The 24,160-nt window shown below is 36.2% G+C and overlaps 2 protein-coding genes across 4 annotated transcripts; one reads left to right on the top strand and one right to left on the bottom strand.

Moving 5' to 3' along the window:
- The first annotated feature begins 31 nt into the window (after window positions 1-31).
- Window positions 32-4,156, top strand: LOC105287020 (testis-expressed protein 9). The gene is made up of 6 exons (XM_011352394.3): window positions 32-213; window positions 415-974; window positions 1,155-1,328; window positions 1,407-1,541; window positions 1,613-1,747; window positions 1,831-4,156. Exons 2-6 carry the CDS (start codon window positions 582-584, stop codon window positions 1,912-1,914), a joined length of 921 nt encoding a protein of 306 aa, XP_011350696.1. The 5' UTR covers window positions 32-213; window positions 415-581; the 3' UTR covers window positions 1,915-4,156.
- Window positions 4,157-4,881: 725 nt separating this feature from the next.
- LOC105287023 (cullin-1) lies at window positions 4,882-9,467 on the bottom strand. Of its 3 annotated transcripts, none has more exons than XM_011352396.3 (13): window positions 9,171-9,467; window positions 8,307-8,524; window positions 8,060-8,222; window positions 7,754-7,972; window positions 7,413-7,667; window positions 7,040-7,333; window positions 6,637-6,900; window positions 6,368-6,547; window positions 6,080-6,229; window positions 5,714-5,953; window positions 5,532-5,635; window positions 5,177-5,396; window positions 4,882-5,002 (listed from the first exon to the last, which is right to left on the bottom strand). In XM_011352396.3, exons 2-13 carry the CDS (start codon window positions 8,465-8,467, stop codon window positions 4,922-4,924), a joined length of 2,331 nt encoding a protein of 776 aa, XP_011350698.1. In that variant the 5' UTR covers window positions 8,468-8,524; window positions 9,171-9,467; the 3' UTR covers window positions 4,882-4,921. The 3 variants fall into 3 exon arrangements, with proteins under 3 accessions (XP_011350698.1, XP_011350699.1, XP_011350701.1); XM_011352397.3 differs by having other exon boundaries at window positions 8,307-8,512; XM_011352399.3 differs by having other exon boundaries at window positions 8,307-8,507.
- Window positions 9,468-24,160: the final 14,693 nt, after the last annotated feature.

Below are 24,160 nucleotides of genomic sequence, written 5' to 3'. Positions count from 1 at the left end.
GTGCGGAAAGTGTAACAGTGCAGCACGTCTAAAAGAATAAACTTCATTATCATGCATAATAATGCCGCGTTTTGGCTGCAACTGTCGGGATGAACGCTTTTTTGAATGAAGAGCAGACGGCACGTTTCGCGATCAGTATTTCCGGCTGTTAATCAAATATCTATGTTTATATCACTGAGTTATGACGCTACAGATGCACATGAGACGTAATTGGTTAGTAATGCTATATATACATAACCACACACTTTAAAATTAGTAAACTTACATTAATGCAGGTAATCTCAAAGAATGGGGGAAAGAAAAAACTGTATAACATTATGAATTATTTTTACATTTTAGAGAAAATTAGCATTAATAAATATGTTTTTCAACATACTTTTACAACATATTCTACTATACTTTTTGATTTTTCAGAAAAATTCAATTTTTCAATTCAAAAGGATTTAAAAGAATAATTAAACATTAACCGAATTTATCGTTCGGCTTTCTAGTAGAACTATTTTCATAAATAGAACGACTGAAGCAAATTCATTGAAAATACAATTAAAAATTATTTAACGGTATAACATCACCTTGTAAGAATGTCTGATGACTTACTAGCCAAAGAAAGGGAGTTTCACAGATTGAATCGTGAACTTCAGCTCAAGACGCGTAATGTGATGAAGGAAGTCGATTCCGTCATAAACGCTCGTGTCAGCAATAACTCATTTAGCAATGTGAATCGATTGTACTCAGATTTAATGACGAATGATACAAAGATGACAGAGGATACAATGTCGAAACCAAACGGGCAATCAAAGGTATCATTAATTAAAAGTCCTGACGTTCCAGTAGTAGAAAATATCAGTAACATCGAGGTGTCACTAAAAAAGGATAATACTCTGGGAAATAAAGCTATTATTAATTTGCTCAAGGGCAAAATAGATATGTTGCATAAAGAGTTACAAGCAACACAACTCGAGTTTAACAGAAAGGTAACTTAAAATTTGGCTGCTTCAGCAAATCACTTAATTTATTGCACTGTGTTAATTTATCGCATAATATTTGCACTAGTAGAGAAGAAATTAGGGAAATTAAAATGTGCAATCTTTTACATGAAATTTCTTCACACATCTAAGGGTCTAAATTTATAATGTAACATTGTTTGTGTTTAGTGCGATTACTGTAAAGAATTAGAAGTGGAGAATAAAAAACTTGACGACGCTCAAGCCAAGTTACACAATCAGATAGGAACACTAAAAGATACAATCGTAAAATTAGAAAACACAAATTCCGATACACTGACAAACTGCCAAGCTTTAAGTAACGAGAATGTCGCCCTGAAGAAGGTATTTCTGTATCCTATTTTTATTTAATATACCGTTATGTAATTATCGGTTTGTTATACCAGAAACATCTTCTTTTAGGATACGGAAGCTCTTAAGAAAGAAATCAAAGTATTGAATCAGCAATCAAACAATTACGATGTGAGATTAAATAGAATTCTGGAAAGTAACGAGAAGCTTAAGAATGCATTAAAATGTAGTCAGATAGAAGAAAAGGTATGCATGATAAAGCACATCCAACAAAAATATTTACAATCTTGCTGCCATGTACCGTCTACCTTATTTAGGAACTAAGAAGTCAAATTAGAAAGTTGCAAGAAGATAAGAGATTAAGCATAAAAAGTCTAGAGAAACAGCGGTCGGAACTGGTTCAAGCGTTTAAGAAACAACTGCTTCTCATAGATAATCTGAAAAAACAAAACGTGCGTATTGTGCCCGATGAGTATCTTCGTTCGCATAACTGACATAACGGCATAACTTTTGCAATTTTATATTAATTCCACAGATGTATTTAACGGCAAGTGATCAAATCTGTTTAATCGAAGGGGACTTCGCCAAGTTACTGGAGTGGAAACCTCCGCAACTTTGATGTACCGTATATAAAACATTTATTGGATGACTGCTACTATTTATACACTGTGTGTGAGAGATGAAATTAGTTCCACTTCATAGCCACTTATATGTTACAGTATTATATTACAGCACAAATTACTTGATACACATCTTTTCACAGGGAGCTCTCTTGCGTACGTTTGTTTCACATGTCGCATATTGAAGTCAGTAGTTACCGAGCCGAGATATTCCCTCGTACGCTCCCCCTCACAGTAAAAACTTACTCCCATGATTTGCGAGACCATTATTTCTTGCTCATAATTTTGCAATTTTGCTTACGTTTCTGCTTCACCTCATAATCACAGTAATTTATCGATTTTATACAAAATAACGAGTGTATCTGTGTACGTGTGTAAAGGAGAGATTACAAGTGCACACGCATATATATATATATATATATATATATATATGTATAGGATTTGCAGGTTTTCAAACATAGTCGTAAAAAGATGAGATCATTGGCAGTCGCTATGGAAATCAGTTAAATATTTCTCCTGCTCGGAGACGTTCAACTCGACAATTATTTTCTGAGAATTATCTGCAATCTATGAAAACATTAAAATAATTCGATATAAAAGGATCAGCCTTGATTTCCATCGTGACTGTACCAAGTTCAAGTCCTTTGTTTCTGACAATTTCAAGTATGTCGGTCAATTTATTTACACACATTACGTGTTTGTGCAAGAAATAATAATAACTGACAATAACAAAAAAAAGGTCCAAGTATACAAAAGTTCGAGATATCGAATTTCGCAGTGCGAATTAATACAAATGGCTCGCTCTTACAATCGTCATTTGCTCTACGCGAGCGGCGTTGAGAAGTGCCACTTTAAACCATACTGCCCGGATTAATGTTATTTAAAGATACGCCACGCCTCGAAAAATCATTAACGCACATTTCGCTGAACGATGCACGAATGTAACTGTTCGCTCTAGATTCTGATTCTTAAGCCTAAAATGACGCACCATCGTGGTACATGTCTGAACTTACAAAAAGCGATCAAACCTATGTTCACAAACGATTCATCGAGTTTGCTCGTTTATACTGAGACATTAAATAATAGCGAATATCACAAGAGAGTATACGCGGATAAAGACTGTGTGATGTAGTCAGTATCCCCTCCGCACAACCTAGCTTGAATAACGTCACGTTTATAGTTCCGCAATTCGAGTTCGCAGTACACTTTGTTTAATAAAATACATTAAGTTAATGCTTCTGTAGCTAAATATGTATGCGGATGTGATGCCACTTGCTTCGCGAACAAGTTTGTTAATATTTAATTTAATTACAATAATTCGCAATTTTTGTCTCTCGCGTTCTGTAGTCTTGTTTTTTTTTTTTAAACCACTGACATGTCACGGAAAAATGTCACTAATATTTGAATATCTAGTAGATCGTGATAAATATATATGTCTATATATTTATCTTATATGCTTAAAATGTTCTAAATCTCTCTCTCTCTCCCTCTCTCTCGTTCATTTTTATACACATCGAGTTTTGAAACTCAATCTCGAAATGATTGTGAGTTTCAAACATTTAATTACAGGATCTCTATTACAAGTCTTCCCTACTGAGGGCACTCAATTTGAAATTCATTAAGCACCGCTGCATATAATTCTTCCCTTTCTTTTTTTTTCTTTAATTATGTTATACATAGACATTCGTTTGATATTGCACTCCGAATATCAAGCACTTGCTCCAGCAACTACCGTAATAAAAATTTTACAAAACAGTCTACATAAATTTACTCAGGATTAGTAATCAACAAGTTAAGAAATCAACATATTGATTCCCTGCTCTAGTCTAAAGATAACCGTGTGTTGCGAGATATCATCTCTCTCTCTCTCTCTCTCAATTTACAAATTATATTCTTAAATATAATTTTGTAAGATGTTGGTTTTGATCATTCTTCACTTGGTGTACTTTCAACAGAGAATATCCATAAAATATCAGATTTGCGTCGCTGTGATTTCAAAAATATTTAGAGCAGTTTACGGCGAAATTATGCGCGAAAACAACAGAATTGCTAATCTGTATGGTACAAGATTAGAAACTTGCATATTTTTTTCCATTGATATAAAATTTTCTGGTCTTAAGTTTATCTATCGCAAAAGATGGACTTCCGCTAAAATGCATTACTATCCATGTGCTCACAAGATTTTTCTACACTCTGCTTCATTTTACACACACATTTGACCGCGAACTAGTTTCCTTGTTTAACTAATTATAATATACAATGATTATCAAAAACATATATATATATAGCATGTTTTCCACTATGTCTATATTATTATATATTTATTTTTCAGAAAATAGATCATTTTTTAAAAATCTTTTCTATTATATATACAAAACAAAGATTCTAGCGATAGTAGCGCAATTCAACGAAATATTCTGCGTTACCAAAAACCATACCAATGATACCAGCAATTCAATAAGACGCTAAAAAATTTACATATTTTCATCAATGCATATATAATTCTGCGGATAATTTAAAATTTCACATCATGTCTTCTCCGCTGATGATGAAGCAATATTCCAACATTTTACATGAAAAACAGCACAGACAGTAACACATTTAGCATCGACTATATATATATAAGATTCGCTACAATATAACTATGAAATAATTTTATTAATATCTTATGTGTATGTATGTATGTATGTGTGTATATATATATATATACACACATATATATGTGTGTGTGTATATATATATGTGTGTGTGTGTGTGTGTGTGTGTGTGTGTGTGTGTGTGTGTGTGTATGTATGTATGTATGTATGTATGTATGTATGTAAAAAAAGCCAGACTTTAAATGCGACCAGAAGGACAACATGGTACAAAGGCATCCATGTACAGAATAAAAGTACGGAGAATTACACATTCGAGACTTAAATAAATATTCTGATACGTATATAGCAATGATAATGCATTTCCGTTTCGCGTATGGTTGCTGCTGTATCGTTGTCCTAGATCGACTGATCATGCCAAGTAGCTGTAGGTATCCTTTTGACCCTCCGTGCGTTCCAAATACTCTTTTTCAATTAAAATATCTATACATTTCTGAAAGAAGAGAAATCCACTCTCAGTGAAATATTATGTACCGTCGCACAAAAACATTCTTATGTCTCGACGAATTAATGCGAGTACGCGCATTTCAATGTATGTGTATATATATATATATCTATACGATACAAAATATATTCTACATTTTAATAAAAGTGTTGGGTAACTCACCTTAATGACGTGTACTCTCGGCTTGAACCTAGAGCTTAATTGATTCAACACCTCAGCTACCAATTGTTGATGTTTCAATACTTTCCGCATTTTCATAATTCTAACGATTGCTGCCTGAATTAAAAGTTTCCTATCCTCTTCTATGTGTTTGTGGGTAGTCTCTTGTTCAACCTTTAGTTCCGTCTTCATCGGTATATTAATATTTACCCTTAATTTTTTGCTGTGAACGAATAAACGAATGAAGAAAATTCAATTTGCAGGTTGTAACGTACATTCGTCCCGTTTGTTTAGTGTCTTTAATTACGGATATATTATTAAAAACACTAAAAAAAAACAGGATATGAAAAACACATACTTCTTATATCCTATAAAAAGGTCTACCGTCGAAAGCGGGGTCAGTTCAGCTACATCATCGCTAGTTGCAGTTAAAAGCTTGGCCTTCAAAAGTATCTGAATAACCTGCGAGGGGCACAACGTTCAGTATTTTCGTGCTGCTTGTTCGCTGCGAACATTACATCGTGCAATACGTTGCATTACCTGTAGTAAAAAATCCATCTTTATCTGTGTTGCATACTGCAATTGTTGTATTGTCCACGACGTAGATCCATTGTACGCTAGCAAAACTGCCATTTGGAAGGTCGATGCTTGCAACGTGTATCTGTTCTTAAAACAATTTGTGTGTAGTTCCCCTTTAGACATATTGTACAGCCAATTTAACTTCCTGCCGCTGTGTTGCGAACTGTAGAAAGTGGTGAACCTATGTACAGATCTTTCTAGCTGCAAATTAAAATCACGGGTAAATGAGCAGTGAAACTCTGGAAGTAAGACGTTCAAAACAAAGAATTCAAATTTAATGTTTAATAAAAAAACACTGACTTCTTACCAGTAATAATCATACTTTACCTCTGTTGGCAATGAAAATGTAAAGGATTGTTGGAATGGCCACGAACCAGAGGACAAAACTTGTATGCTGAAATCGATGTCCAACGGTTCAGCGGAATTTGACAAATGCCGCCTGAACTGTTCATTTAGATCTTTCGACACACCAATATCCTGTGAACACCGAACGCTATCGTTACCCCACGTGGACAATAATTCAATTTCAGCGAAAGAACGCCAACGGACCAACGAACGAAAACTTGAACGAGGGCAGAATGTATGTACGCGAAATTACGTAACGCGTAACGGTACCTGGAACATGCGTTGTAACTTCGAGGTATATTCAAATCCGCAAGCCTGTTTCAATTTCGAGATCATGGAAGCCTCGGCGTCGTCGCTGGCAGACATGTGTTGCACCAGCCGTTTCGCCAGCATCTTACTGTAGAATTTCTGGAATACATCCTTGTCCTCGATGTATTTGAACACTACCATCTACGGGGACAAATGCACGAGTACGATTAGACGCAATCTCGTCACGCGAAAATAAGAAATATATTAATTTATCCGAAACAAAAACTTACAACTTGGTTGAGTGTATCTTCGAGCTCCGCTTCTTCCGGATTCTTGCTGCTCTTTTTCAGCAAAAGATCGCAGTATTTAGCTAGCAGTTCCGGCGACTTGCTACTGCTGTTTGCCGCCCTAGTGACGGAATTGCTGTTGATGAACCGTCCACAGGCTTTGTCCAGGGCCGCCACGAAACCGCTGTCGTTGTTAAATGCCACCAGCACTAGAGCATTATACTTCTTGTGCACCTCCAAGATCGTATTCACATAAATTTTCGGGTCCTGCAAATGGAAGCGCGATCAATGCTCGACCGGTCAGCAGTATAGTTTTATACATCGTTATATGATTATACAAAAATAATAATAATAAAATATTTAAGATTATAAATAATTATATATATATATAGCGGAACTCGCATACATTAACTGCCGAGTCGCCGCATTTATCTATAGCCGCCAATCCCTGGTTGGCTATGTGACTCTCCAAGAGATTTCTCAACTCTCCAAGGCCATTCGGTATTCTCGCAACCAATTGATACATTCTACCTAGATCCGTGTTCTTATCGGCGTCCAACAAATTCTGGAACTCCGAGTGGAATATATCAAGATGCTTTTCGATAAGTACTCGCTCGCACGTCTTCGCAAGTCGCTCGTGAGTGGTCTCGTGCAAATAGACGCGCACTCGCTTTTGCTCCTCCAGTAACCTCTGTTCCGCCTGCACATAGGAAAGAGCATAAAGAGTATATTCATCTTCATTAATTACGAATTCTCTCTCTTCAATGTTTTGCACATACCTTCTTCATATACTCCGTCACTGGGTTCTGCCTGAGAAATTCTGAACTTTCACGAGTATAGAAGCGTTCCGTGTCTTCGAGGAAAATATTTTCAAAGGAATCCTTGTACACTGTTAGATTTTGTCCCTTGGCACCCGGGTCTTCTTCGTTCAGACCCAATTCTACATAACAGTTGATAACACCACTGACTAATCGAGTATTTATCGTCTCGCCGTTACGTTCTCGTTCGATTAATTTGAGCACTGCATTAGTCACCTGCAACGGAGAACGAGTTTACGCGACGTGGAACTACGTGATGACGAAGCATGTGCATCGTTAGTATTTACGAGTGAACTATTTACCTGTCTGTTTAAATGCTTAAATAAATTGTCTCGCCAAGTAACCAGGGCTAATTGATATATCTCGTAGATTCCTTTGCGCCCCTCCTCGCACTCTCTGCGTACCCAGTGACGATTAAGATAAGCGCACACGCCATTTAACACTTTACTACTAAACTGATACTCCTCCCATTGTCTCGTATAGAATTGCAGCACATCCTCGTCCATCAGATCAATGCCGTGCTGTACGCAATAAATTATGTGTATTAAAGCTCTTGCTAAATCTCAAAGCATCTAATTGAAAAAGGCACACTTTTGCACATGTATTACTTTAAGTAAACTAATGAGATAATTCCTAAGGAAGTCGCGCAGGCGTTTGTATAACTCCAGCCCTACTAACTGGGCACCTCCTTGTTGAATTTGTCCCTTTTTAGTCTTAGTTGATGCTCTGTTCAGCTGCTGATGAACACTCGTGCAATAATTATATACGTGTCTATAATTTCATGATTTAGTAAGGAAAATATACATGAGAGAAAAAGAAGAACGAAGAAATATCCTGTAGAGCATCAAAGGATACGTATACAGCTCAATGTATCGCTGCTTGAACATGCATTGCCTGTTGTACACTTGTTCTATACCCTCGCGCAGATCTCCCCAGATTTGATCCAGATCAATCTGCTTCAGGCCTGGAGGACCACCTTGATGACTTCCAGCCCCTCCACCTCGATGTCCAGACATCCTGGTTCTGTATGCTTGTCGAGTGAGCGTCACTGTTACCCTGTACTACAACAATTTCTATGGAGATGAATATAAAGTTAGCCGCTCGGTTCTAATTCTAACGTTCGATCGATGATGTATACATTTACCACTGTTGCAACTTGCACGATATGTAGACAGATATCACTCGCGTTTCGCGCTTTTTTGTACTTTTTGTGCAAAGAGATATTTTGCATGAAGTCTTTAGTCTCAATATTAAATATCCGAACAATGTTTTGTTATTGTTTGTTTAAAATGTCCTCTACTTCAAGGAAAAATCAAGGGAAAAATTAAAAAGAACGTGAACGTTAAATTTCGCAAAATGCAGGTTGCTCAGTAACCCGACAACTCCGATGTATTCTGGATCGGAAATCGTCGCACGAGGTACATTCAGAATTTCGTTCACGCGATGAAGAGAAGAAAAGAGAGGAGAAGGTTAGACGACGACTGGGATTCCGTTACATCGCACGATGCGCAACTCATTCGTCAAGCGAAAGAGAGAGAACGAAAGACAAAGGGAGGGAGGGAGTGAGAGAGATGCACGTATCTCGAGGTGGAGGCGAGCTCGCGTTCTTCGCGCATTGTATTGCTTCAACAAGCGAATGCACAGACGCACCGAACAAATGCACCGTGAACGGGGACGCTCACGTAACGGAGAAGCCGGACGAGATAGGCGCGTACTTACCTATCGACGTTCACCACCGCATAACAGGCAGCGACTAGCGAGGGACGATTCTCGTGTGAAAGCGCGGTGTCTAGTTCGTCTGGACAGTTTCGCTTTTACGGCGAGCGTCGAGACGGTCGCGTCGTCGACGTCGCGTACCACACAGTTGACGTGGGACTCGTCGCCCGGTGCCTCTGCGTCGCCGCGACGAACACGGCGAGATCGCACGAGCAATCGAAACCAACGTACGTCCTCCAAAAAAAACTGCTCACGGCCGCGGATACGCTGCTCTGCCACTGACAGGTTAGGTTACAGCGCCGCCAACCGCAACCGCGCGATTTAACCACGACGCGATGCCAACGTTATACCGCAATTCCCCTAGTTTACATACGCGCAGGCACAGTATATACAATTACACGTGTATATGCATTGTAATATATTAATATATGAATAAAAGTTGAGCCAGCAATAATATATCTAACTTACAAATATAAAAAAATAGAATATTGGCTTTATTTTCTTTATTAAATATAATTGAAAAATTCGTAACAAACATTTGTTATTGTCACTAGAAAAGCTTAGGGCTCAGTCACACCAGAGAGAATCTAGAAAGAGTGGAGCGGATCGGCCGGAAGCCGCCATTAACAGACTAACCCAGACTAACCTTACACGCACGCCACGCACCGCGCCACACACACACACGCGCGCGCGCACACACGATAATACTTTGAAAATATATTATTACAGTGTGTTACGAATGGATATAGGCAAAGGTCAGGTGATAATGATGCAAGGAAAGAAAAATTGTTTTATTTTCACATATTTATACTGTCAGAAGTGTTATTCATATACAATTTATAAATGTGTATAATATGAAATAAAGTATAAATAAATGTATGTGTATATATTACAAAAATATGTATATCCATATATATATATATATATATATATTACAAATGTATATATTACAAGAATGAATAAACTTTCTAATGTGAAAAATACAAATGATCCAGCAAACGCAAAATACCAGTTACATTATTGTTCAGTATAATGTCGAAGTCAGGTAGATATAAATGCAATATACAGTTTCCTGTGTTATGTAGCAACTGCAATGTAAAGTGAGAAAGTATAAATATGTTGTTGTTGCTTATTATGTGTTAATTTAAGTATCACATTAGGGTGGCTCTTATTTTCAAAGTTTGAATTTTCTTTGCGCTACCCCCCAGTTTGGTTCCATTTTATGAAAAAATAATCTGTGTAAAATTTCAGTTCAATCGGATAAAGGGAAAGGGGCCCCTGGGACTTTGAAAATCGAAAAAATCATAAAATCACAGAAAAAATCAGTTTTATTTGTTTATCTTGCGAAATATTAATTATATGCAAAAATGTATTATACAAAGTACGACTAACGATCTCCGAGAAAAATGTGAAAATCACTTCTTTTTACTACAAATCTTGATGCTGAGATAAAGTCTCTTTTTTATAACCTGGAAACTTTCGGCGATAATCACTTACAATCTGAAGCACATACTGTTTCTGTTGCTCGTTTTTCGTAAATAATTTATTATAATCTTCCATAAGCTTGATCCCTCTCTCAGCCGAATCATTTACAACTTTCAATCTATTTACTAATTCGAGACCTTTTACAAAACTTTCATTTTTATGCCACGTCAACGATTCTGTTTTAAGAAATTCATCATTCAAGTCAAATCTTTCGAAAAATCTTCTAGTTTCAGTGGAAACGAATTGTTTAATTCCGTTGTTAATAATTTCTGGGATTTTATCGATTTATACTTGTATTCGTTTCTCATTTTAGTTTGATGATTCTGTTTCGCGATTCAAAGCATTGACCATTTTCATTTTCGATTCAAATGACAAATTTGGATCAAAGAAAGCTAATGCGACATGTTCAGGGCTCAAATACCATAAATGATTGCTTAGTTTTTATAAAGCAGCACGAGAGATGTCACGATCGATAGCTTGATATTCAAAAAGTTTTGAAAGAACCCTGTAATCCAGATACGGTGCTTTGGCAGCAGAAAGCGCACAAAACCATGCTTCGACATACACACTGACAAGAAAAATACAAATATCACAGATCGCATTTTCTTCTTGTAATGATAATACAAATTCACCACGAAACAGAAAAATTTTCAAGCAATAAATAGCTTTTGCCATCCATCTTGCATGATGGATGGCCCCGATTACATGTCACGTGAACTATAGACTTTTAGCGCTCAATGCGTGAAACGGAACGCAGCCTTGGCTTTAAAATCATTACAATACAATTTTCCTCGAATCCGCTCGTCCTTTGACCATTCACGAATAATTAGTATTTACACGAAAATGTATCTATAATACGCAAACTGAATTTATTATACTATACTAACTGGAGTAGCTTGATTCGTGGCATTACTTTTTCTCGGAAATCGATAGTCGTACGAGAAAAAGTGGTAGATGATAACATGTGCATTTTTAACAGATCTACAACTTTTGTATAATACTTTTTTGCATATAATTAATATTTCGCAAGATAAACAAATAAAATTGATTTTTTCTGTGATTTTATGATTTTTTCGATTTTCAAGGTCCCAGGGGTACCCTTTCCCTTTATCCGATTGAGCTGAAATTTTACACAGATTATTTTTTTATAAAATGGAACCAAACTGGGGGGTAGCGCCAAAAAAAATCCCCAAAAAATTTTCACCAAGAGTAAATAAGAGCCACCTTAGTATCACATCCTTGTGTTTGTAGTTGATGCATCCATAATTCTATACGAGTTGTCTGTTTTACCTAAAAGAAAACAATACACATTGTAAAAGAAACATCATTATGCTATATGATGAATGTAATAATAATAACCCATACAGCACAAAAAGATTGCATATATATTGCAGGAATCTTCCACCGCAACGTAGCAACATTGCAAATTCACTGCGAAATGTTTCTGCAGCATTGCTATGGGATTGCAGGAATGTGAAAATGTCCGCTTTTCGGAACATTGCAACGAAACGTCATAATAATATTGCAATCCCAGGCAGCACACATTGGTTTCAAAACCGTTTCATAAACGTTTTACCGTAACGTTTCATAACCATTTTATTGAAACGTTTATTTAAAAGAAAAATGTCCAACGAAAAAACGTTAGGAGAAACGTTTCTTTTTCGGCAAAAAAACGTTTCAGAAACCATCAGAAAAATATTTATCAATTCTATATATCAGTGCCTCAAAGATAGACAGAGTTAAGTCACATTTTTGTAAAAAACTAGATTTTTATATTTTATTAATTACTCTCTAAATTTCATGTAGTGGAATCTCACTCTTTTGAAATATCACTTCAAGTAATAGTGATCTCAAAAGTTTCAAAAGAAAAGAAGAAGAAAAGAGTATTGGATCGGTTTTCCGGATGGTTATTTATAAGGTGATAACAAATGTTACTTGCGAGAACGTCACGTCTGGCCTGGCCATCTATCGGTCGCTTGGTGAATCAGAGGTGGGAATCACACACACTTGTGTTGATTTTTGTCTCTTGTTCCATAATCGAGTACATTGAAACGTATGATGTAAAAATAATTAATACTCGCAAAGTAAGTAGAAATTACTATTTTTCTATATTAATTATATAATTTCAAATTAATTTAATAAAACACATTTTTCGTTTCTGTGGAAACGTGAAAAATACGTTTTTAAAATTTAGGTCTAAAAACGGTTTCTATTTAAACCGTTTCTTAAATGGTACTTTATGTTTCTTAGACATTAGATACGTCTAAGAAACATATATTAGGCTAACATGTGCTGCCTGGAACAGCACCGAAAGATTGCAGAAACGTTGCAGAAATCTTACATTGAAAGAGTACAATATTGCATGGAAGTTGCGAAATGTCTCTGCAATGTTGCTGCAACATTGCAGTAACGTTGAAATGTCCGCCCTAGGAAACATTGCAATGAAACATTGCAGCAACATTGAAATGTGTGCTCCCAGAAACATTGCAAAAAATATAATAGTATAGTAAAAGAGAGTAATTTATATCGGTCCAATATTATAAAGTAATCTGTTTTTTAGCTAATACTTAATTATGATTAAATGGGCAAATTTAATGACTTCAGATGCTTGCGACGTGCGTGGATGTTGTCCATGGGAATCTCTGCCGCAAGTGCAAAAATTCTCAGAAAAATTATTATCATGCCAAGGCACGTACTTATATAACTGTGAAGCTAAATCTTAACGTCGAGTAAGAACTCGACATATGCACCACCTAGTGGTGCGGAGCGAAAACGCATACAACTTTGCAGGATCATTTCGGTGCAACATTGCAATTGTATATCTCTGTAATATCTCTGCAAAATTACATTGCAACTTGTAATGTTGCAACATTCCTGCAATAAAACTGGAAGCTTATGTGCTGTATGGGTATAAAGTGCAGGTTAATGAAATCATTCATCATATGGATTTACGTGATCTTCTTTGTAAGATTTATTTCTTAATTTTATTATATATTGTAAATATTATACAATTAAAGTATAATAAAATTAAATCGATCAAGTGTTTGAGATGTCACTAATAAAACTTTAGTAGTTAATATAAATAACGTAAAATTGACTGAAAGTTGGTTTATAATCGCCATAAAGTCGACTTTTAATCACCACAAAATAGACTTATAATCAGAGACCGGATCACGGTGTCGTTTTCCCCACTCCAAGCGCGTGCTATCTGCCGAGCGCCGCGAGAAGCAGTACCGTCACTGCGCCAGTCTAAGGGGGCATCGTCGCGTAGAATGCAAAAATATCTATATATTAAAAATATCTATATAATAAATATATACATATACCTACATATATATAAACAATATATACAATATATAAAAATTATTATATAAATATATATGTTTATATATTTAAAATTTTATATATAGATTTAAATTATTATATTATTATTTAATTATTATTAAAAATTATTATTTAAAATATTACATATAGGTATCTAAAATAACTAAATTATTAAAAATAAATTATTAAAATTTGGTTAATATATTAACCAAAAATAGTGGCTTACAAAAGTTAATCAAAATTTCCGAATGTAGAGAGTCAGACGTACAAGTAAATTTGGAACAATTGGCTCTTATTAAGTACGCACCCATCCGGTCTCATCCGAAGTAGAAAGTACTTTTTCACGCTATAAAACTGTTTTAACAGATAGACGCTAAAATTTTAAATTCAACAATTTATCTCATTACTTCGTTACTCATTGTTTCAGATATAAAAAATAATTTATTTTTAATAATTTAGTTATTTTAGATACCTATATGTAATATTTTAAATAATAATTTTAAATAATAATTAAATAATAATATAATAATTTAAAATCTATATATAATATTTTAAATATATAAACATATATATTTATATAATAATTTTTATATATTGTATATATTGTTTATATATATGTAGGTATATGTATATATTTATTATATAGATATTTTTAGTATATAGATATTTTTGCATTCTACGCGACGATGCTCCCTTAGACTGGCGCAGTGACGGTACTGCTTCTCGCGGCGCTCGGCCGATAGCACGCGCTTGGAGTGGGGAAAACGGCATCGTGATCCGGTCTCTGCTTATAATCATCATAAAGTCGACTTCTAATTGCCATAAAGTCAACTTATAAGTCCACTTTTGGCTGACTGATAGACGACTATAGTCGAGTCATTTGTCTACTATTAGCTGACTATAAGTTGACATTCAGCCTGACTTTGAAGTCGACTTTAGACTTCTTCTGCCGACTGACAGTCAACTAACAGTCGACTTGGTGCTGTTTGAGCAGTAACTCATCTGCCATGGTAAAAGGTTGGGACAGGCATTAATATTCACCCTGTATGATAATATATTAATTATAATAAAATATTTAAAATTTATATTGTTTCTAATTTTATTTTAAATAAACGAAAATTTACATTAATTAAAACATTTTAAATATTTCAAATACACCAATTTCAAATACCTACAATTATTTTTCGCAGTGTAACAAAATCAAAATATCTGTTAACATATAAATATAGAAAACTGCATTTTTATAATAAATGTTTAAATAGATTACGATTTTAATAAGTATTATTATTCTATCCTTTGTCTATCAGAATATGTATTTGCATAAATATCTACAATTTAAAAAGCAATTATACACAGAATATTTATGCATAGTAGACACGTGAAAAATAATTGGTATATCTCAAATATTTAAAATATTTTAAGTAATTAAATTTTCATGTATAAATTACACCTATATAAAATATCCTGTGAATATTCCCAAACTCTGTTTTGTATATTACAAGAATATTTCAAAGAATATTCTATGGCTCTATTCAGCATATTATAAGTAGTCCCATTTTATTATTCTCTGCACATTTATTTAATGTGCTTTTCATCATATCAGTACATTCTCAGAATATTCTAATATTCTCAATAAATATTTATAGAATCTTCACAGAATAGGTTTGTACTATCTGGGTTATTTCGAAATATACGTGGTCATATTTGTCGACGATACCATTTCAAAATTTCAAGGATTAACGCTTTTTACATGTCATCACGAACTGCGGCGGACATTAAAACCTACACATTAGTTTACAGTGACGTAATTAAAGCAACTTTTTGAGAACTTATTTAACATATATATTACTCGCTTTATTTCACTTGCTCTCATTTGCTCTGCTTCATTTAAAAAAAATTAAATATAGGAAGAAATGCATCCTAGTACACGATTATCTATTATGTCTAATTATCTAAATTTCTCTCGGCTTCATCAACCGAAAGCAAATACAACGTTACGGAATGTTATTCGATCGTTTGTGTTAACTCGTAGATGTAACAATCCAATACAGTGTACACTGTATATTGTCTCTGGAAATAAAATTGGAGGCAAACAGCGAAGCGCGCTGGTAGCTTCGAAGCGCGACTTGGAACCGGAAATTTTAACTGTAAAACGAAACGCACAAGCGAAACGGGTCGCGCACATCCGCTCGCATCCCTCCGAAAAGGGAGAAACGTCGTTATCGCCTTTTTTGCACGTTCTCCCGTATCCCGTCAACCAGGGCTGCGTTCCGATTCCTTACCCAGGTGCACCCGTTATGTTGGAGTGAGAAAGATACAAGAATGAGATAAAAAGAGAGGGAGAGCACCCTGGCGTGGAATCGGAACGCAGCCCAGCGGTCACTGGGCGGTCACAATCCACCCATTCCGGCCACCAGCGAGCGTGTATTATAATTCAAGTACACAGAATCGATTGAGCCTGTTCTTACTTCCCCGAGCGGCATATAAACATTGGTTTTATATTGGATTTATGTTGATTGCCCAACGTTTATCATGTTGGCCCGACGGTTGGTATTGCGTCGTCAATCGATTAATAATGTTACACTAAAATGGTTACAAATACTGCAGGCTATTTCAAAACAGTTAAAATTTATAAAGAAACAAAACATATATTTTATCAATGTCTTTTACAATGTCTTATCATATATTTAATTCGAGTATGCAATAATAAAAAAGGAAAGCATTTTAACGATGTCGGTCAACGCTGCTCGGGTCGATCGATCCACATGTTATTACGAATCCGAAAATCTCGGCTATCTCAACCAGTCGTCTCGTGCAAAATATCCACGGTCCGTCTCTTGCTGCCGCTACGTGCGCATTATCATTGAATCAATAAAGGAAGAAATTAATTAGATAAAGACTTCTTCTTCCAACGACCAAAACTGGCTATCTTTATTCAAAAAATTAAGCACACAACGTTTCGACCACCATTCGTGGTTCTTATCAAGTGTGTTATAAAATATATGTCATTTTCTAAAAACATCAAAATTAAATTAATTAAAAAACGGACATAAAAATAAAAATAAGCAATAGATACACTTACTGGTAGAAAATTGTTCTACCAGTCTTTATTAATTTTGCTCTGGCGGTATAATCTAAATATAATTAGAGATGCTGCAGCATTATTAAAAAATTAAATCACTAAAATCAAATAAACAATAAAAATATCGGAAATGCGAGATTCCGCCAATATTTATTGCGCACGGATCGTCGGAGTAGTTATTGATTCAATGATAATTGATTGTAATTGCGTTTTAATAAGGGCATGGAATTTAGTATAATTAATTTAAAAAATCGATGCCCAATTATGCACGATTATAATCAATTATCATTGAATCAATAAAGGAAGAAAATAATCCCAGATAGCCAAACCGGACAGAGCACGTTTTACAATGAGAATATTCTTTCAAGATTATCAAAATATTATTATCGTACCCCATACAGCACAAGATCGTTCTATGATCATTCATAGAATAATATCGGAAAATGTTTAGAATATTCTCATATAATGCGTCAGAGTTTCTGTGTATTAAATGTATTAGAATTTTTTCTTTGGGGGTATGTAAAAAGTTTAGTTGAGCAGCGGCGTAATGGCAGAGAAAACGAGGTACGTGAATCTATTCTTGCGGCCTTCGATACCATTACGCCCGATATGGCGCACCGTGCAACACGCGACATTATACGAAGGGCCGAACTTTGTGTACGCGAAGGAGGAAGGCACTTCGAACAATTTTAAATAATTAGAGTGGATTAGGCCTACCGGGGAAACCACTATAAAAAAAGCGCACCAAGCTATCTACCGCAAGGTGGTGTGGAAATAATAGCGCATCATCTTCCTACCACCAGAAAGATAATTATTTTCCTGCACAGTATCATATGATACTGCGTAACTCTGACGCATTATATGAGAATATTCTAAACATTTTCCGATATTATTCTATGAATGATCATAGAACGATCTTGTGCTGTATGGGGTACGATAATAATATTTTGATAATCTTGAAAGAATATTCTCATTGTAAAACGTGCTCTGTCCGGTTTGGCTATCTGGGATTATTTTCTTCCTTTATTGATTCAATGATAATTGATTATAATCGTGCATAATTGGGCATCGATTTTTTAAATTAATTATACTAAATTCCATGCCCTTATTAAAACGCAATTACAATCAATTATCATTGAATCAATAACTACTCCGACGATCCGTGCGCAATAAATATTGGCGGAATCTCGCATTTCCGATATTTTTATTGTTTATTTGATTTTAGTGATTTAATTTTTTAATAATGCTGCAGCATCTCTAATTATTTTCTTCCTTTATTGATTCAATGATAATATGCTGCTATCCTTATCTCTTGCCATGCTTTTAAAGCTAGCATTCCGAGAAAGATATCAGAAAGTTTTTGCAATTAATGTTATTGGTCGAAAGGCTAAACTGTGCTCAATATAACGTGACTTTACCCAATAACGTCACGTTAGCGTTCACCGTATCTGAAAAAACGGTAATTGCAAAAACCTATTACCGCGAGCAAAGAGATTGAGCTATAGGATGTCGTAAAAGTAATCTTAAAAATTTATGCTAAACACAAGTACAATTTATTCGCCTCTACGTTTTCTGAGTTGAATGGATTTTCAACTCACCTACCCGCATCTCTCGTCTCGTGACACAGTTACGTACGTGATAACGGCTCGACATGATAATGCGACTGAAAATGTTAATTACACGGCGATTGCGTTTCTTTCATGGTTTGTATTCGCATTCCGCGTTTAAACGAACGCTGTTTAATTAATAGCCTGCGGCGCGATCGTTTTACCATAAGGCGAGCATCGAATCATCAATGCGTGTCACGCCTATAAATCGAACGTGTGGTGATGATTGGCGGAGTAAAACGTACGTATTTTATATTTATTGTGGGTGCGTCAGATGGCCCAACCCTATCACGCTCCACCCCTATAACATTTTCTTCAATTGCAAATGTGGCAACAAATTATGTTTGCCGGAAGGTCGTAAATGGAAAACATACTTTGTTATTGCAATTCTGTTAACACACTTAACCGTCAATATGCAACATTTTCACCGTTCTATTGTCAGATCTGCTCTAATGTTGTCGTCAATTTGACTGTGGAATATGTTCGTCAGATTTGGTTCATATTGGAGACCAACTGAAGACACAGTAGGCTCTGACTTTGGCATTATAGTTCCGCTGACATTTGTTTCTCATTTGGCAACATCCCACAACCAAAATGTTTGCTGGGCAGATATCCTTTGTTCCGACACACCTTGTGTGTACGTTCATAGTCGATACAATCGATAATTGCAGCTTATTATACAGGGTGTCCCATAATAATCGCCTAACCTCTCGTATGCCAATAGAGCAGATCGAGATGAACAGAAAAGTCCCATACCATTTTACGATATTCGCAATAATAATCGAAATATTGAATATTAAAATCAAGCGAATCCAGAGCGCGCGGAGGCGAGTGCCGAGCCGCTCGCTAAGAAATAAAATTAGAATTATGGATGCTGAAAATGAGACACTTATGAAAAAAAATATATAAAAAATCTATCGTGTGAATTTATAATCAGCTTATAAGCTGTCATTAATTTACTATTCGCAATTACTGTAGAAAGCAATGCAAACATTTTCTATCGGTTTCTTTTGCTTCTTTCATCACGGTTGCGAATGTTAGTACAAGATTTGAATACGCATGTCAAAGTAGTATATTCAAAGTAGTTTATTTTTGTACGAACATTTGTCACAACCCTGACGAAAAAAAACAAAAGAAACCAATTGCATTGCTTTCTACAGTAATTGCGAATAGTAAATTAATGACAGCTTATAAGCTGATTATAAATTCACACGAATAGATTCTTTATATATTTTTTTTCATAAGTGTCTCATTTTCAGTAGAGAACCTCAAGTAAGAGTATAGACATCGTGGATCGAAAATGGCGTTTGTATGGTCACTATTTATAAGGAGTATACAATATAACCTTCCTTACTTTACGATTAAAAATATTAGTGTAAGAAAAGTAAGCGAAATGACTGGGTATTGTGTACGAGGTTGTACAAATAAGGATAAAAGAAGATGTTACATGGCAACTTTGCCAACAAATGCAGAAGAACGAGCAGTATGGATATCCTTAGTGGAAAAATTTCTCAGATTTTTTCAGGATGTCTCAGAATTTTTTTAGAATTAGAACGATTCTTATTTCTCATAACTTAGACAATCAGAAATATTCTCAAAAATTATTACTATTTTACAGAAATGTTCATACTTAGAGATGCTGAAATATTCTCAAAATTCTCATCCAGTTATTTCTGAAAAATTCTGAAAAATTATTTTCTCAATATTTTTCAGAAATGACTGGATGAGAATTTTCAGTATCTCTATGTATGAAAATTTATAAACCATAATAAAAAGTAATGATTTTTCGAATTTTTTTAGATTTTCTGATTTATTCTGAGAAACGTTCCAATTTTTTAAAAAAATATGATAAATTTTTCCACCAGGAATATTTATTTTATAAAGATATTGTTATTTTCACAATTAATGTTAGGTGCAATTTCTTTTTCTAACATAGATGTATTTTATTTAGTAGAGTCCCTTAATTGATAAACCTCAAATCCGCCATTTTCAATCCCACCAATCAGGTGCGAATCCACGATGTCCATACTCTTACTTGAGGTTCTCTAATTTTCAGCATCCATAATTCTAATTTTATTTCTTAGCGTACATATGATTTCTACATTGCTGAAGGATCGTAAATGTATGATTGATTCTCGATCGTTTCCTTTCGTAAGTATTCTGTATTTTAATTTCAGCTATTTTTGTTGTTTTATAAAATAATCTCGCAATTGTAATCGCGAGTGTGTAGCGGCAATTGACGTGAACCTTGGCGCGGTGCGGCGAGACGTGGGGGCGACGATGTAAGCACAATCGCGCAACGTCGCGCTCCCCCCCTAGCTGCGGGCCGCGCGCTGGCAGCCAATGCTGGATACACTGGGCGGTGCTATAGCGCGAGCGGCTCGGCAGTCGGCACTCGTAGTGTCCCTATAATAAGAGTCTGGACACCGCATGATTTGGCCGCCATATTCAATCAAATATACCAGAAACGCTTATTCGCGGTTGCTTTATAAATAGCATGGATAACTGCTCAGTTCCTTGAGTTTCTCAGTTTTTATATATTAAAATAGATTAATTATTTGTCAAGTATTACGGTGTCCAAATATTAATTTCTTGCCAGCTACTGTATCTAAATTGGCGGAACCAATCAGAAATCACTTAGGCGTTGTCCAAACTCTTATTATAGGAACACTAGGCACTCGCCTCCGCGCGCTCTGGATTCGCTTGATTTTAATATTCAATATTTCGATTATTATTGCGAATATCGCAAAATGGTATGGGACTTTTCTGTTCATCTCGATCTGCTCTATTGGCATACGAGAGGTTAGGCGATTATTATGGGACACCCTGTATAGCTTATTATATAGCACAATAGCCAGAGTTCGCGATTTAACATATATACATTTGAATATAATTTCCTGGCGATATAAAAATGATTTCTAGACTTCCCAGACAACATTATGTCGTCTTAAAGATGTCTTAAAGTCACCCCGCGTAGTAGATGAATGAGTTCTTAGAACGTAAAAATTTCTGCATCGAATCTAACAAAAATTGTTGGCATGCAGTTAAGGTATGAAAAAATTCGTCCGTCCATCAGACAATAGCCAGAGTTCACGATTTAATATATATGCATTTGAATATAATTTCCTGGCGAAATAAAAATGATTTCTAGACTTGTTAATGTTTATATCTGTTAAGCGGCGATCGAATGATCAAGTGCAGTGAAGAATGAATTGAGAAAATGTACGGAGAATATCTGAACTTAGATAGCGTTTATTCTTGATAACAAAAATCGTTCGAACAAAGCCGTGACTCGAGAGATAGGCGTACAAAGTGATACGTGTTTGCTTTCCGAGAGATTCGACTGTCCCGTCGTACTACACGCGAAAACATAACATCTGAACGCTGGTTCCCGGTATAATTGAACGCACGATTAAAAACAAAAGTACATGATCATATAGACGCGAATACATAAAATAAGTTTGAACATTACCGCCCGCCTCAGGGGCGTAGAACGTCGCTGATTAGTGTGATATAAGTCCCGAATCGATGCTCGCAAGGTATTGAGTGTGTATACAGAACGCATGAAAAATTGCCCAAAGAGACATCAGTCCGTAATCGGAAGCGGACACAGTTTGTGGATGGGCTGCTTAAAGGTCGACACGGCGGTGCGTACCGTGACGACGCGGACGAGACCGTCTTTACCGGGATGGGTTTCGATGATGCGCGCCAGAGGCCATTTGGCCGGCGGATATCGTTCGTCGATGATCAGAACGACAGAACCTGTCGTGACTCGCTGCTCAGGTTGCTGCCATTTGTTCCGGGCTTGCATTCGCTGTAGATACTCCGTGGACCACCTTCGCCAGAATCTGTCCACTAATTAGCGAAGTAATTGCCATCTCGAAAGTCGGGAGGGTGGTACATCATGCAATGCAGGCTCCGGTAATACATTTAAAGGCCCACCGAAGAGAAAATGTGCCGGAGTTAAAGCTTCGAGATCCTCGGATAACGCACATAGCGGTCTAGAATTAAAAATAGATTCAATTTGAATTAGTACAGTATTAAATTCTTCATACGTAAGAACGGCGTCGCCAATGATACGTCGCAAGTGGAACTTTGTCGATTTGACGGCGGCCTCCCATTTGCCGCCAAAGTGTGGAGCGCCCGGAGGATGGAACTTCCAAGTGGTCCCGTCATTCGCTAAGAGAGCGGCGATTTCTGCACCTTCCTGGGAGGATGAATGGAACAACCGACGCAGCTCTGCATCTGCCCCGACCAGATTCGTTCCGCAATCGCTGGTTAGCGTAGAACAGAGCCGCAATAGCACGGTAGCGAGCACATCGCACGCATCGCCGGACGAATGAGCTGATTGGTGCACGACCTCCGAGAATCCAGAATCGCCGTCTCAGCAAGGCGAGCATGAGTTGAACTTCGCCATGGAGAGTACGAAGATGAGCGTCGGCGATCAAGAGACGTGTGAGCGAACAGTCTCGTGGTAGAAGAACGGGATGCTTAGCATCCGAATCGAGGAGAGAATTTTTTAGTCGCCCACCTACACGCAACACGCCTTCTGCATCTATTGGGTTGTTCGGAAAGTTATTTCGTTTTTTCAAGGAAAAATGAAAGGCGGTTTTTTCATATTTAGAAAAAATTTTATTCAGTGATGTATTGGCCATTTTGTTCCACTACCTTTCGCCATCTTTCTGGCAACTTTAAGATTCCACGCTCATAGAAGTCCTTCTCCTTATTGACAAAAAATTGAAGCAAGTGATTTTTGACGCCTTCATTTGAATCGAAGTTTACATTGTTCAAAGAATTTTGTAGAGACCGGAACAAATGGTAATCGGATGGTGCCAGATCAGGAGAGTATGGTGGGTGTGGTAGCACATCCCATCCAAGCTGTAAAAGCTTCTGGCGAGTGACCAAACTTGTGTGTGGTCTGGCATTGTCGTGATGGAATACGACACCTTTCCTATTCGCCAATTCTGGTCGCTTCTGCTTGATGGCAGCATCCAATTCATCCAGCTGACGACAATACACTTTCGAATCAATCGTCTGGTTGCTTGGTAGTAGCTCGAAAAATACGATTCCCTTCCAATCCCACCATACAGAAAGCATGATCTTCTTTTGATGAATATCTGCCTTGGATGTCGATTGAGCAGGTTCATCTTGCCTGGACCATGATCGTTTTCGCTTAACATTGTTGTAAACAATCCATTTTTCATCTCCAGTTATGATTCGCTTCAAAAATGGTTCATTTTCTTCACGTTTCAACAATGAATCGCAGATGGTAATGCGTCGAATCAAGTCAATTTCCTTTAAATTGTGTGGAACCCAAATATCGAGCTTTGAAACGAATCCAAGGCGTTTCAAATAATCGTAAACGGTCGAATTCGATAAATTTAACTTTTCAGCAATTTCGCGTGTTGTTATGCGATGGTTTGCATCCACCAGAGCCTTTATTTTCTCGTCATTAGCTTTAATTGGCCGACCTGAACGTGGTGCATCTTTCAAAT

Source organism: Ooceraea biroi, chromosome 5 (assembly GCF_003672135.1).
Source record: "Ooceraea biroi isolate clonal line C1 chromosome 5, Obir_v5.4, whole genome shotgun sequence".
Taxonomy (NCBI): Eukaryota; Metazoa; Arthropoda; class Insecta; order Hymenoptera; family Formicidae; genus Ooceraea; species Ooceraea biroi.
Note: the sequence above shows the minus strand (reverse complement) of the source record. Positions and strands in the feature narration are given on the sequence as shown.